The 16,710-nt window shown below is 33.4% G+C and overlaps 1 protein-coding gene across 2 annotated transcripts in view; it reads left to right on the top strand.

Moving 5' to 3' along the window:
• The window catches only part of LOC145668546 (cytochrome P450 6j1-like), a 29,864-nt gene extending 15,529 nt beyond the window's left edge, over positions 1–14,335 (top strand). For both annotated transcript variants that reach the window (XM_081736533.1, XM_081736532.1), the window contains 4 exons: positions 3,894–4,842; positions 7,412–7,630; positions 9,231–9,482; positions 13,968–14,335. In XM_081736533.1, coding sequence (XP_081592659.1) covers positions 3,909–4,842; positions 7,412–7,630; positions 9,231–9,482; positions 13,968–14,110 — 1,548 coding nt within the window. In that variant the 5' untranslated portion in view covers positions 3,894–3,908 and the 3' untranslated portion in view covers positions 14,111–14,335. The remainder of the gene's footprint in view (positions 1–3,893; positions 4,843–7,411; positions 7,631–9,230; positions 9,483–13,967) is intronic.
• The last annotated feature ends 2,375 nt before the right edge of the window (positions 14,336–16,710 follow it).

Here is a 16,710-nt window from a genome sequence, read left to right as displayed (position 1 = left end):
TCTAAATAACATCCTATGTCTAAAACACTAACAGCACTAGCAACTAACTGATACTGATTTTGAACAACTTTCACCGGCACTATTCTTCATAGTAATATAACCACTATCATAAGAAATCGCATTTTTTACTTTTTCAGGCAACACTGACGGATCTTCTGAAAGTTTCTGATTCTTCGGAAAGTATTTTGCAATAGCCATTGTTAAGGACATACTATACGGACACTTGACATAAACAAAAATCGCGATTCAGTCAAGATGAATTGCGTTGCTGAATGTTATTCCACAAGATAGATAGAGAGAGAGAGAGAAAGAGAAAGAGAGAAAGAGAGAGAGAGAAGGAATAGAAGTGTAAAAGTAAACCAAACTACACAAAATATTGCCCCTGAAACATAAATCAGTTGCCCTCTGATCCTATTTCGAAGACATGGGCGAAGAATTTTTCTTTTTCCCAGATGTCGACTATTCAGAGTCGAAATTTCGTCTTTCTTCCTCAGCTTGGTTTCTCTTCTTCCTCCAATAAGACTAGATTATTTTTCTCCTTTACTTTCTCCATTGTATCCATCTGATTTCTTCTAATTTAATTTTTCTCCGTATTGTAAAACGATCTGTTTGTCTTCTTCTGATAGATTGTAATTTCACATTATAAGTTTCTCTACGTTCAGTTTCTTCTTTCTTTTCCTTTCGGCCACCAATTATGTAACAATTACAGCAGCATTCTTTTGATTTGACACCATGTTCACCAACCATATCCAAAATTAAAGTTTTGAATAACAAAAATGTTCCGTTTATCTCTTAAAGGTTTCCAAGACGTATCAGAATTTAAAATACCAATTTGTACGTCATCTCTTTTCTTATTTCTTCCTTATTGCTGACTTTTTTACTGATCAGATGTGATTGTTGACTCATATCTTCATGTAAATTATTTTGTTCTTGTCTTGTCTTCATCACCATTAATGGTGTTAATTATTTGATGCAGCAATAACTAAAGTTTTATGTGCTACAAATGTAGAAATAGTGATATATTTGTGTAGAAATGAATTATAGAATTGTATTGAAAATTAACAAATGGCAGACGCCGCCATTTGCAATTGTAGGCCAACTTGAGAGTCGAATTGTCTGAATTATATAGTTAAAAAATTGAAATAAGATAAAAAAAAATAAATTCAGTATAATCGTGAAAGAAGTGAATAGTATGTCAAAATCGGGAGAGGTATAAAATTGTAATAGTAGGGAAGTATCAAAGTCAAAATCGGGAAGGAGGTCCAGCGGGGCGAAGAGGGCCAGCTACCCAGTTAATCAGGGTGTAAAAGTTGAAAAAAGTGAAAATAAATGAAATATAGATGAAAATAATAGTTGTGGATGAAAATAAATGTGTTTGTAAATAAATGTGAATGTGTATATTAAATGTAAGATGAACACTTTTCACTTTAATCACGTCCTCTTCTCCACAACACATCAAGAGATGTTGGTCACCGTTGAACCCCCGAAAGTATTTTGGTAGCTGTTACTATCTTGTTTTATTTCCATGGTGACCATCGTTTGTTTATTCATAACAATATTAAGCGCTTTCGTTATTTATTCCTTTCCATACAGTCGAAACTGTTAAAATTGATGTATAAGACATACGAACATCTCCATACTCCTACTAGTATTCTCAATAAACGGTTTTTCTTATTGCGTTTTTTGTCATCTTCTTTCATCTTTTCATGACTGTATAGAATTTTCAGTAACGTTATCTACTTCCCTGTTCATTCTTCCTACAACTATCTCGTTCACGTTCACGCGGCACTCATGAGTCTCACTATTATTTTGTTTATTATATTCACTACGAATTTCCACACCACCGGACTGAATACTACTTTTTTACTGTAAATCCTCTCTCAATCAACCTCACTCTCAAACAGGTTTCTATGCCATCCCACGTTGTGGTATTATGTAGACTATGTCATTGAACACGGTCGCCAAATTTGTAATGCACTCTTTTCACTGCCTCACATTTACAGTGTACATCGAACTTTCTAGAAGAAACAGGTAAGAGACCTGATTAAGAAGACCTCCAGAAGGAATGAGATACGTAACACGCACTTCTACTAACAAACTGAATAATTGTAAAGTCCACTATTTTATTCCATTTTTCGATAAAAATCAAATAATCTGGTATAGAATAGGTATTACTAATTATTAAGCCTCACTTTCGAGTTCTTACTGCATTAAGGGTGTCGCGAGATGTTTTGTTATAAATTCAGAATATTAAATAAATGGAAAATTCCAGGCCAAGCAAGTTTGTGCTGGACAACATCGTGCTCGTGGGTTTTTTCGGGGTACGCCAGTTTCCTCCCACTTTTTCATTCCATAAATTCTTCCATTATCATCCACTTGCTTTAGTCATCACCTCCCTTAGCCCAACGGACTTAATCGTGGAGCATTAGACTCAAAGATTTCATTTCATTTTCATTTCAAACCACATGAGAATTCACTAAGATCATATTAGGATCTCTCCCACACAGCATGGGTAACCTTTAAACCACGAAGAAATTCATAGAAAAGATAATACTACTAAAACTTGTATTAGTGTGTCATTCTTATTAGTATATTTGCAGACATCATACATTATGTGAAGAACTTTTTAATGAACATAACTATTTGAAGTATAGAATGATTTTTTCGGTAGCCTAAAAAAACGAGAGAGAGATGTTTTTCTCACAGAAAAGCTGTTGAAATAAGAATTTATATAGGTGATAATTCAGTTATACATGAAGTTTAGCCAGACATAAGAATTCCGTACCTGCAGTCAAGTAAATTGTTATTTTCGTCTGATTTTATATACTAAAGAATAATTATTTGTAATATTCAAGAATTTTAGGCAACAATCTTCAAAAAATATCAATATTTCTCTATTAATTGAGAGGGGATAGTGTCTCAGGGCTGGTGGCAGTACCCGAAGGATCTTTGGTATTCGGTTTCGGATTACGAAGTGCAATCCACGGTGAGCTCGAGTCCCACTAAAAAGGCACGGGCGTTTTCAACTGTTCTCAAATTTTCTATATTCATGTGTAGAATGTGAAAAATATTTTTAAAAGGTATAATTAGAAGACCATAAAAGCAAACATCTCGGTAAAGGCATTAAAAGAAATAGTTTTTAAGTTTTCAACTTCGAGTTCGATCCCAGATAATGTGAGTTTGTAGTGTACAGAATCGTATCTATGAGTTTACTCGGGATTGTCCGGTTTCCTTGCACATCCTCATTCCACCAATTATCTCATAATCATTCTCTTTCATTGATCATTTGTCTCCTTTAACCTAAAGGGCGTTAATTTGTTGTTCTCTAGTAGTTGGTTAGTTTCAGAGTTGACTTATTTTCTTTAGATAATCAACATAAATCTACACAATTAATTACATACTAATGAATTTCGTTATTTCCAATGTACTCGATATGATTAACAATACGATAAGATAACATATACTGTAAAATATTTGTAAGCCCATGCATTATTACCATTGCACTAGGTGTTGTGTATACACCGAGCGAAGTAGCTCAAGTGGTAGGTCGTTGGGTTCGCATTCGGGAGGTCGTGGGTTCGAATCCCGCTGCCGACCATCCTGACAGGTTTTCCAGGGTTTCCCTCAGTCCTACCAGGCAAATGCCGGGATGGTACCTACTAAACAGGCCCTGGCCGATACCTTCCCAAATCCTTTCCACTGTTGTTGTTGTTGTTGTTGTTGTTGGATATCCAGTGTAAAATGGCCTCAGAGCTGTATCTGGTGATTGTTAAATAAATAAATAAATAAATAAATAAATAAATAAATAAATAAATAGTGCACCCTCAATATAACCAAGCTCTATATGATATATAGTGACTTTGTTTATTGGATTATATTTTCGTTTCTTGCAGGTTATTTGATTTCTAATGGGGTTCATTACTGCAGGATGGACACTGGAAATATTTTCGTTACTTGTAAGCACATTGCTTGCTTTCTACACATATATAAAATACAAACAAACCTACTGGAAACGTAAACGAGTTCCCTATGTGAAATCTAAAACTATATTTGGAAATATAAAAACATCCATATCTTTGAAACAAGCTGTTGGAGTCCGAATGAAACAACTTTACCTCGACAATCCAAAAGAAAGGTTCTTTGGCATCTACGTCCTAACAAGACCAGTACTTGTAATAAGGGATTTGGATATTATAAGACATATTTTGGTGAAAGATTTTTCTTGCTTTCATGATCATGCTTTCAAAGTGAGTGAAAAAGTTGATCCTTTGCATGCTAAACAACTCTTTAACAGTGGAGGTCATAAATGGAAGGATTTAAGAACAAAGTTAACTCCAACTTTTACTTCTGTAAGACTAAAGAAGATGTTCTACCGAATGGTCAACACAGGACAAGAACTGAATAAATTCTTGTATCTTTATGCAGTGAACGATTGGGAGTTTGAAATAAAGGACGTATTAAGAAAATTTACGACTGACATCATCGGAGCTTGTGTTTTTGGGATTCACTCCAACTCATTGAATAACCCGGATACGGAATTTTATCGAATGGGAAAGCAACTTGCGGAACCTTCATTTCTAACTGGACTACGATTATCAATACGGACAGTAAGTCCTAAAATAGCAGATTTTTTGCGCTTCAAATTTGTTCCTGACAAAACTGCAAGTTTCTTCAAGGAATTGGTTAAAAACATAATGGAATATCGTTTGGAAAAGAATATAGTTAGAAATGATTTTATTGGATTGTTGATACAAATGCAGCAAAATACTTATATGGATGAAGTAGGCAATTGTCGTAAAGATATCAATCATAACGAAGACATAACAAAGGAGAGAATTCCAGGTAAGTTCGTATGTCTAATATGTTCCATAGTATAAAGGAATATTTCAAAGAATTTACATATATTAAAATTATCTTCTGCTCTGTTTTTCTTTTCTCTTCTCATTCTCAACACTTCCCCATTAATTTTTATTCCACCAATTAATCTTCTCTCTCTTTTTTATTTTTGTAGGTCTACATTATACAAAAGAACCTTTTGCCATAATGTGTCTCTTATTTCTAAACCCTATGGATATTTCTGTCACGTAGTGCAATACACTTCCCATAACATTTGATCCACTTTTATAACTCTTCCTTCGAAAATCCTAAAAATATTAATGTATTTTTCTTTAATCTATAATATCTTTACATTCTTCTTTTTATTTCCTTTTCACATTTCAGATCATCAAATAATGTTACGTAGATATCCTAAATTAATCAGCTAGACTCTCCCTTTCTCCTGTCAAATGTATTTCTATGTAACAAGAGATTTAAAATTGAAAACTCACTTATGAGTAAAAACAATATCAATTAATGTCCTTAAAAATTCCAAGAGGATTTTTTTTAATAAAAAGGGGATTTATACTTTAAGAATCGTAAATAATTCCAAAGTACTAATTTACTTTATTTGTTCTTTGCAATTAATGAGCTTGTTGTCCAGTATTTAAGAAAGCAGAAGATAATATTAATTGAAAAATAAATATTATTCTCATCTTTATCTATAGATTTTAAAATTGCGCCGTATATTGAAATAATTGTCAAAGTACTTCAGTGAAGGAAAATCAATAACTTGTTTATTCTGATTTTATCTCAGTACTTACCGATAAGAAAAGGTAAAATGAGAACAAAATATACAAGAAAGAAATCAAAATATTTTAGAGTGTTGCTTAATATTATCCGTTAATCTTGTAAACAAAGAGTTTACACTATTAATTAGTTATCTTGATAACGCCTTTTTCCATTTTTAAGATAATGCATGTTTATATGTGATCATTTCATGCATTCTTTAATTTTCTGTACAATTTGCTTACAAGGAATGGACATGAATGTATCATCGACATCCGAATCAAACCTAGTCCATTCGATAAACATAACAAAGATATGTTCATACACAAAAAATTAGGTACCATGGACAACGGAGTAAGTCCCTGAGGCTCATTAACTCTGTTAGTATAAAAAAAATCGTAGACTCGCAGTGAAATAGCTATTATATCAACACTGTTCACTGGAAAGTTATGGTTTATATTTCACTCTCTTCAGCATTAAACAAGCTTTCCAGAGATGCTATGTACTTGGACTTATAACGCCCTTGAGCAGGGAAAATTGGAAGAATTCGGGAAAATTCCTCTAGAAATCCCTCCCATTAACTTTGAACCCCTCTGGAGTGGTTCCGAGTAAAAGCGCACAATTCAAATATATCTCTAAAAATGCTATAGGTGATAAGAAATGTGTGTACCAAGATTTGTATTGATAGACAGAATAGGTATTAGGGGAAAGCGTTTGCTGGTATACAAGTTTTTCCCTCATATCTATTACGTTGTCCATGGCACTTGATTTTTTATGCATGAACATATCTTTGTTATGTTTATCGAATGAACTAGATTTGATTCGGATGTCCGGATGGCAGGGTTATGTTAGTTCCTTGTTAGTATGGTACTGACTATATACGCGATAGTATTAGTGGCCCCGCGTAGTGTAGTCACTAACGCTTTCGCCTTCGGTTCAAGGTTAGATTCGCGTTGGGGGCACTTGGTTGAAAAAATGTTATAAAGCTTTCTCAGGCCAGTCATCCTGAATGAGGTTTTCCTGGGTTTTTCTCATTCACACCTGGCAAATGCCGTGCTGTACCTAACATATATGTCCCAGACTGCTTCCTTCTTTCCCCCAGTCTTTCTTCCTTCCCTTTCCCCGGATAGTGTGATTGCAGACGGACGTCATCCAATGTAAGTGACAGGCTAACATGGTCATAGATGCCGAAAGCCCAGAAATCTAAATCCTAAATCTTAACGGGATAGTACTGTATTGAGGACTATCACAATATCGGATAACTGAAGCCACATATGACAATTTTGTACTTACATACGACATTGCCAACCCTACTAACCTCTCATCGGCCAGAGAAAAAGAAAACATCTCCATCTCAGACAAAAACGTTCTTCTATTATACATAATTTTAAAATTAATTTACTTTCATCAGTTATAATTCGAACTTAGGATCTTCCAAATACGATCAAAAAATACTCACTTTCAACTTCCTTGATGATTAAAATTTTACTAATGTGAAAATTTTACTAATGTTTATTATCATTAAGCTTCTTAATATATCTTGTTGAATTGAATGTTGTACATATTTTTAAAATGTAAAGAAAGTGAATTGGTCATCATGTAACTAATAAAAGTTCGGAAATTAGTGGTACTACTATCAGAAATATACGCAGTAAGAAGATAATCCTGGTAATTGATTTTCTCTAATTAATTATAAATAAAAGTTATTGGTAATTAATATTGTCATCAATTGTTATCATTAATATTGTCATCATTAATATTGTTAGTTTCTAGGTGACTAAATTAATACAATTTTGCACATTTCCAGATTTCACTCATGATGACATTACAGCTCATCTTCTAATGTTCTTCCTGACTGGTTTCGAAACATCCTCAACCACAATGAGTTTTGCACTGTACGAAATGGCATTACACAAAAGTATTCAAAGAAAATTAAGCGAAGAAATCGACCAAATTCTGCAGAAATATAAAGAAGTTACTTATGATGCTATTCAAGAAATGAAATATTTGGACATGGTTGTACATGGTGAGTTTTACATCATAATCAACATTTCAGATAATAATAGTTGATTTTTTGTCATACTTACAGTTCCTACTAGCCCTGTGTGTACTGAAAATAGGTTTGCTACTATAATTTAGTATTGATTAGGCTCGATGCAACAATCGTGAGTCGTATTATCTAATTGTGAAACTTTTGACACATTATGATTTACTATATGATATTACTTTATAATGAAACTTTTGACACAGATTACTATATGATATTATCTTTATTAAAGAGGATCCGCTTATGATATTTCCTCATTCAAACATATTAGAATTTATATATTGTTTGAGATCTTTCATTTCAGAATCTAAACTGAAAACCAAAGTAAAAATAAGATGATTTTTTTTAAGATCTCATGGTTATGCCATTTAGCTTACATCTAGTGCGTAGGGTTCCTGGTTTGATCCCCGATCAACTAAGTTAGAGGTGGATAACATTGTGTCCGTGCTTTTTTTTGGGGGGGGGCTACTCCTGTTTCCCCTCATATTCCCATTCCACGAACTCTTCTATAATCATTCACTTGCTTTTATCATCCATCTCTCTTAGCCTAATGGGCATAAGCGTAGGATGTTAAACAGAGAGATAGAGTTATGCCCTTTAGGTTAAAGGGCAGGAATGATTAATGAAGGAAACGATAATAAAATAATTGGTAGAGTGAGAATGTAGAAGAAAACGGGAAGTTTCTTCGAGAAAGTTCACGGACACGATATTGACCATTCACAAATTAATATGCCCTAGAGTCAAATCAGAGAATGAACCACCTGTTATGAACCACCGTGTCATTCTTTAGGCTGAACGTGAATTGTTAGTATCTGCTCTGTATGCTGATATAAGATATGGAAAGCTTGTGAAAACACTTAAAATTGAGAAATTTTAATCAGATAGCTATTGCATTTTATTGCCTTCAACATATAGGCTTCGGAGAGAATCGAACGCAGAATTCCAGCACCACATGTGCGTACGGTAACCATATATTAATTTAAGTATACTACATTTGATAGTATGTATATATTACACTCAACACTTACGTATTTTTTTTTCATCTAAATCTATCTTTCACACTTTGAAGAAACAAATACAACCAATTTCATATAAATCCTTAAGTCCCGTAGAAGATAGATTTCTTATAGTGGCTGCAAATTGATTTTTAACAAAGTGAGTCTGGCTAAATATTTTTCTTGCATGTAACAAGAATAGATTCAATCATATTTCACTAAAATCATTAGTGTCGTTTTGAAAATAATATGACAATCTTCGAATGAGATGTTTTCACAACTGACCTTAAATTTATACATACATGATAATGTGATTTATTGATTTTGTATTAGGCATAAATTCACGAAAGTTCAAGTAGATTTTACAAATGTAAAGATTTGATCAGGACACTTAAAGTTTAGAAAAATCTTTATTCCTACATAAGAACAAACTGAACATTTTAATTTGTAAAAGATGTGCCTTAAATTGACGAACTAACTGATTGGTCATAGGAAGAATTAGAATAATAGACACATCAAGCATGAATAGACTTATGCAACAGTAATTGCTCATAAGTTAATTTTTTCGTAATTATTTATTTCAGAAACATTGAGAAAGTATCCTCCAATTCCCTTCATTTCAAGACAGTGCAACAAAGATTATAGAATTCCAAATTCCAATATTACAATACAAAAGGGAACAGATGTTATAGTTCCAATCTACGGTATTCACCATGATTCCAAATATTACCCAGAGCCAGAAAAGTTTAATCCTGAAAGATTTAATGAAGAGGGAAAATCCAATTGCCTTCCTTGCTTTTTCATGCCTTTCGGAGAAGGACCACGAACTTGTATTGGTAAGTTTTAACAGTTCTGATACTTATTTCTATTCTTAGAGGGTTTTGTTTCAGTAATAATTTATTGGACCTGATATCTATACTTTATTATCTACTAAAATCTAAACACCTGATACCATATCCAGAAAGCAACCTAGGTAAGTTTACATATTTGGCATTGACTTAAAATATTGTTCAGTTGCTTACAATAAGTTAATTAAATTTATAGAAGAAATCATGTATAATCTGTATATATATAAAAGATTGAAAATCACTATGTTTGTGACTCTAAATCTCCTGAACCTCCCGACCGATCTGGATCAAATTTGTTACACGGATGAGGTTCGAGGCTGGGTCGTTTTAGGCTATTCACTTTGATGGTAGAACTGAGGGGCCGGGGAAGGGGGTATAAAAAGTAAATACAACCTAATAACTCCTGAACCACTCGACCGATCTTGATAAAATTTTCAACATAGATGAAGTTCAGGCCTGGGATTGTTTTTATGATTTAAATTTGACGGAGCAACGTAGGGGAGGAGAAAGAGGGGGAGATATATAAAAATCAATTTATGTAAGACTGAAAGTTACTATTTTTGTAACTTAATAACTCTTGAACTATCCGACCGATCTCAATCAAATTTTCAAGAGACATGATGTTCGGATCTGGAAACATTTTTGTAATTTCACTTCAACGGTAGATCCTAGGGGAGGGGAACGTATAAATAAAACCTAATAAAACCTAATAACTTTTGAACCACCCAAACAATCTGGATCAAACTTTCAACATATATGAGGGTCGGGTCTTGGGTGCTTTTATTTACTTTTACGATTCAACGTAGGGGAGGGGGAGAGGGAGAGAAATTTCAAAATGATCAAAAATGACCGATATTAGTGTTGAATCCATAGTTTTCGGGGTCGATGAGAGAAACAGTGACACTTCTGATGCTGTTTCAATCCAAGTTCAGCCCTGATAGTTGGGGAGGGGAGGGTACTACGTAGGGGAGGGGAATACACATTTAAAAAATTATCGAAAATGACTAATATTTGTGTCGAATCCATCATTTTAGGAGTAGGTGAGATTACAGTGACAATTCTGATGCCGTGTGCCGCAGCACGGAGGACTCAATATTAAACTACCATTTTTGGATCTTTAGAAGCAAATGAGTTATGTCATATTGTCAGATTATTAGTGAAATATTTATTTATGAATATTAACTAAAGCTTTTGTAATTTTTGAGAAAATCGTCTAGACAAAGCACACCTTTAACAGTAAATTATCTCTTGTAAGTTTCTTCCCATAGAAATTATATGTATCATAATATAGGATTTTTAATGAAATATTTATGTCTGAAACGTAAGAGAGATAGCTAGAATTGTTTTCGGGAAAAGAGCATTTTATTTTAAATTTTCATCCTGAAATAAATTACTCTTATTTCTGAGATAGAAAGGAAAGCTTTTTTAAAAAGCATCTACGTTGAACAGTATACCTCTAGGCGAGTGAACGTATATCGGGACAAATGATCAAATGGACGGACATTAAAAAACAAAAACAAAAACAAAAAAAACTTCTTCATTACGCAGAAGCCACAAAATATGTAAACTTGTTGAAATATCGAATTCGATTTTTCTCTCTTATACTCGCTCCAAAGAAGAACTAGTGACGTGTGGATACATTATATAAAATAACATGGATACATAGGTATACGGACAAAATCTCGCGGCCGAAACATCGCCGCCCAGAATCTCGCCGGCCAAAACCTCGCGGGACAAAATCTCGCCAGGCCAAAACCTCGCCGGCCAAAACCTCGCGGGACAAAATCTCGCCGGGCCAAAACCTCGAGTGGCCAAAACCTCGCCGCCCAAAACCCCGCGGGACAAAATCTCGCCAGGACAAAACCTCGCGTGGCCAAAACCTCGCCGCCCAAAACCTCGCGGGACAAAATCTCGCCGGGCCAAAACCTCGCCGTGCCAAAACCTCGCCGCGAATGAAACTTTTCTTTAAAATTAACCCAATGTGTTTCCTAATATTCAATTCCACATTACATATAATAATCATAGTAATAATAATAATAATAATAATAATAATAATAATAATAATAATAATAATAATAATAATAATAATAATAATAATATACAAAACATCGGGCTTTCTCGGGTTATTCCCGTTTCCTCCCACTTTCTTTATTCGATCATTTCCTTATTCCTTGTCATCTACGTCTCCTTTAACCTATAGGACATAATAAAGGGACGTCGTAAAAACTCATATATTGTTTCATATTTTCATAAATATTATTAGATTTTTGTTAAAATTTTAAGTTTTTGGATGTTCCAAAGTTCAAGAAACTAACCTCGTTAGTTGTCATTACTTTCCTTATGCAGACTTTCTTTCCCTATAACCAGTTTAAAAACATCCTGTCGCCCTACCTTCACATTGTAATCCTCTAATACAGAAATAGAATTTTCATATGGTATCGCGGGACTTGGTCAAATACCCGTGATACTTCTTCTGAAACAGCGTCTTTTATACCGTCATCCTTATCATCTGTTGGAATATTTACATTTTGGTCAGGCGAGATTTTGGGTATGGCGATATTTTGGGGCGCGAGGTTTTGGCCCGGCGAGATTTTGGCCCGCGAGGTTTTGGGTGGCGAGGTTTTGGCCAGGCGAGGTTTTGGCCCCGCGAGATTTTGGCCCGCGACGTTTTGGGCGGCGAGGTTTTGGCCAGGCGGGGCTTTGGCCCGGCGAGATTTTGTCCCGCGAGGTTTTGGGCGGCGAGGTTTTGGCCAGGCGAGGTTTCGGCCTGGCGAGATTTTGGGCCGCGAGGTTTTGGGAGGCGAGGTTTTGGCCAGGCGAGGTTTTGGTCCGCGAGGTTGTCGCCGCGAGATTCTGGCCGCGAGGTTTTGTACCCAAACCGAATACATAATAATACACGTTTTAAGTGGTATTGTTTTTATTATTTAAAATATTATCAATGCGAACTTGGGTGTTTTGAACGTATGCTTGATGAGATTCTATGTACGCTACTGATATACTATATAATGTGTATATAAATTTGAAATTATGTATTTTACACGACACTATAACTGGGCATTAAACCTGTTGTGTTGTTCTTATGAAATAAATAAATAAATCTGGTTTCTGGATATAATAGTGTCGAGATCGATTAACAACCTACTCAACACCGATGCCTTATGAAGGGTAGGCCTACATCCTAATATGAAATCCTAGCTTTAAGCTAACACTGGTAATTGAACCTGGGTCATTCGCTAACCATATAGCTAGGAGGCAGCTCTGTGTTGACATTGAATAAATATATGCTAATACAGCAAGTTTATTAATTGTATATGGTAATGGAAAAGGTTATTATACTTGCAATATTATAATAAATGTAGTCATATCAAACTAATATATGAAAAAAAAATGACAATAGCATCTTTGTACCAACTTAGGTGCTTATAAGTCCCATCCTCTTTTTCTCCAAAATTGTGTAATTGAGAAATAAAAGAACTATATAATTTAATCCGTGTAATTTTCCTAAAAAAACACAAAAGATTTCTGTAATACTTAAAACACTAACAAATTCTTTTGACATGATATTTATCTTTGTTTATTCGTCCTGAAAGTCAATCAAATCATAATTTAATTGAAGACCTTTTTCTTTCAGAATGAGGAATATATTGACAACACAAAGCTATTCCAATAGAAGTTTTTCTAAATATTAAATACAAGTAATTAGGTAGAGACATTTGAGAATTAATTTTTAAGTTCGCAATATTAAAAAAAAAAAAAGTTGAAAAATGGAACCGCGACTAATGAGTACCCAAACCTCAACATTTTACAAGGTATAAATGAATTGTTGATATAAAAGTCGGAAATCCTCACAAGACAGAAAAATATTGCTTCATTAAATGTGCGTTGTCTTGTCCGTGTGTCAATTGTTTCTGTCACAGCTTATGAAATTTGCTGCGTGATGATCAGAATGTTGTAAATTTACTACACTTATTATTTTATTATATATTTTACCTCGTATTACTTTTGTATTATATCAAAATTCGAACCAAGACGACACAACATTTTCTCGAAACGAAACGAGACATCCTTAAATCTCTCCTCTTGTCGTTTCGTGTTCATTCTCAGTATGACTCCATGCCTGCACATCTTGCCAGAATACTCGAGCACCTTTAAATCTCCAGATTAGTTAAAGGATAAGTGAACAATTTTATAATTTATGCACATTATTGTATTTTAAACATAATTTAGTGCAGATTGCTAATCATCACCTTCTCTAACTTACTTGGACAATTCCCAGACATATAAATTATAATTCACAAGTATAGTACAAGAACTAGTCCGTGTCACTTTCAAGGTTAACCCTTTAGACAGAAAGATCGTGAGAACGAATAGGAAAAAGTTAAACTGAACTTACATTTTTCTATTTATTGTAACAATTATAATTATATTTATTATAATTATAAATTCAATTTATTATTTTTCATTTCTTTTCAGGAATGAGGTTTGCTTTGTTGCAAGTTAAGGTTGGACTTATCTTCCTATTACGAAGCTATCAATTTGAAATTTCCTGTCGGACCAGTAATCCAATAGAAATGGATCCTAGATCTCTAATACTTTCATCCAAAGACGGAATTTAGTTGCAGATATCACAAAGAAAATACAGATGATATGACGATTCCATTTGCAGCTTTGTAAGAAGTTGGTATTGCATTTTGCATGACTTAGACTTATTTTCCAATGCCAATATTTGCTTTGTAAATATGTTTATACAACTACTGAGATTCTATATTTTATTAACTTTAATTTTTATACGTGTTTACTTGTTTTATATATGATTTTATAAAAAAAATATTCAAAAATTACATTGCTTTTTATTTCTTTCCATTTGTTGATTTTTTTTGCATGGAAATCAACCAACAATTAGTTTTTTCAAAAGATGGAAATCGATTAACAATTCTGCAGTCTTGACCAAAACTTGAGTGACTGTAAGTATGTTTTAATGAGCATGATCTTTTCTTTCCAAAATTGGAGTTCAGTTCGATTATGTGCACAAAAATGCAAATGGATATTTTTTGAAGAAAAATTATTCCACTCATACTGCTGATGAGTTTCGTTAATTCAATTTGTTTTTTTACGAATTACTAATCCATTACGACTGCATGACACATACATACGACTAAAACCAATCTTATATTTTTAAATATAACTTTTACATCTAAAAACTGTTTCATTAGAGGGAAATGAATGTGAATGTATCTCCATATGAAACTAAATGGATAGTAACTAACGGATTTGATTACATAATCAATAAATTGTTGGCACGGAAGATCAGACGATAACGCATAAACTTGGATACGAACCTTGATGTATGAGAATTTGTTATTCCTTTTTTGACTTTGGTTCACTCGTTTCGGATTTTCCTAGAAACAACTATATTATTATATGGTTATATAATTTTGAAACACGCCAAATCGGTAAATGCATTTTTAAGAAATTTCTATTTGAATTTTTACCCTGCAGTAATATATCATCAGTTTTTGTAGTGGAAACTTTCAAAGTGTTCTTAAAGAATTCCTCTTAGGAACATATATTCAATATAGGGTCTTCATAAGACGAACGATGTAGCGTTTACATTTGTACTTGCACTAATGAATAGAATGAACAAACAAACAAATGAAAAATATAGAATAAAATAGACATACCAGATCCATATTTTTGGCATATAGGAATCATAAAACTTGTAATTTCTGCCACTTTCAAGATCACATGAGACCAAATCTCGAAAATAAGAAAAAGAATATTATGAAAGTGCTATTTCATCCCATGCGCAAATCGATTTCTCAGCAAGCATTTTTTTTAAAGCAAGTTACATCAATTCAATAAAATTCACAGTTATCTACGCCAATAGTATCACTAACTACAGGAAAATAAGTTCCTATTCCGAATGAAATAATAATTTCAGAACGTAGAAGAAAAGACAGTAATATTCTCAGGGAAAAATTTGTTAAGAGTCAGTCTTGTTGACTATCGACAACTATTAGTTTTGTTGTTGTCATCAAAAATTACTATTTTCAAGTACGGTTGGTATTCATGTCTGAATGCCCAATCAAATCAATAATTTTTCTTTGGTTTTGTTTAAAAGTGTAACTAATTGCTTGTATAGGGTACATGTGACATTCGGAGCAAAAGTGAATGAAATTACATTAATAAAATGTGAGAAAATAGACAAAAAGTTTGTACAGAATACTTAGTTGCAGGAAAAGGTTGACTCTGTTTTAACTTATAACAGTTCTTTATATGTTGGTCTTCAACTTCTGAAAGGATTAGATAGAGTTCTTAAAGATGAAATGTATGTAAATGGACCGAAAGTGAACTAAATTTCCTTTTCGCACTGAACGCCATATAAAACTGAATGGTTGATATTTACTCGTGGAAACAAAGCAAAGTATGTCTTGAAATAATAAAAAGGATTTTTTTTTTAAAAAAATGTTGATGTTATCGTATGTTAAATGATCCTGATTGTAATCTAAATCGAAGCCTGATCAATTGCTGCTAAAAGTTTAGTAAAGGTAATTATAGAAGTACTGAAACATTACGTGTGTGTGTGTGTGTGTGTGTTGTTGTTGTTGTGTGTGTGGGGGGGTGTGGGTGTGTAAAAAACACTAATTACTGAAAATACGTTAGAAATTATATATAATACTGATATTAAGTTTTCGAAATAATTCATCACATTATGAAACAAAATCAAGCATTGGAAGATTTCAGTGTTACAAGAATAATCACTTATAGCAAATTTAAACAATATCAAATTAACCATACTATGTGCTGTCACCTTGGCAGTGCCTTAATGAAAACTTTGAAGATGGTATACCTCACAGTATCAATATTATCTTAATATCTAGAGCGTTCTTTCGTACAGCATCAGTTATAAAGTTTACGAAAAAGTTTGTTTTACCCGATTTTATCGAAACTACGCTCAAGGATTTTGGACTTACCCATATCTTTTTGTTATCTCAACGAGATCTAACGCTTGGTACGTGTCTCATCTTTGGACATTATTTTTGTTTTTAGTAAGTTTCTATTAGTAAAGAATCAGACTCTAAAATCCTTTTCTATTGTGGATCTTATGAGGTAGGATTTATTATACATTTAACATGAATTCACAAATCACGTGTACTTCTCACCCCATTACTCCAGAGGAGAGAAATGTAGTTGTTGACATGGAACATCTACGAGT

Source organism: Thermobia domestica, chromosome 13, assembly GCF_964235325.1.
Source record: "Thermobia domestica chromosome 13, izTheDome1.hap1.1, whole genome shotgun sequence".
Classification (NCBI taxonomy): Eukaryota; Metazoa; Arthropoda; class Insecta; order Zygentoma; family Lepismatidae; genus Thermobia; species Thermobia domestica.
This window is presented reverse-complemented; position numbering and strand designations above follow the sequence as displayed.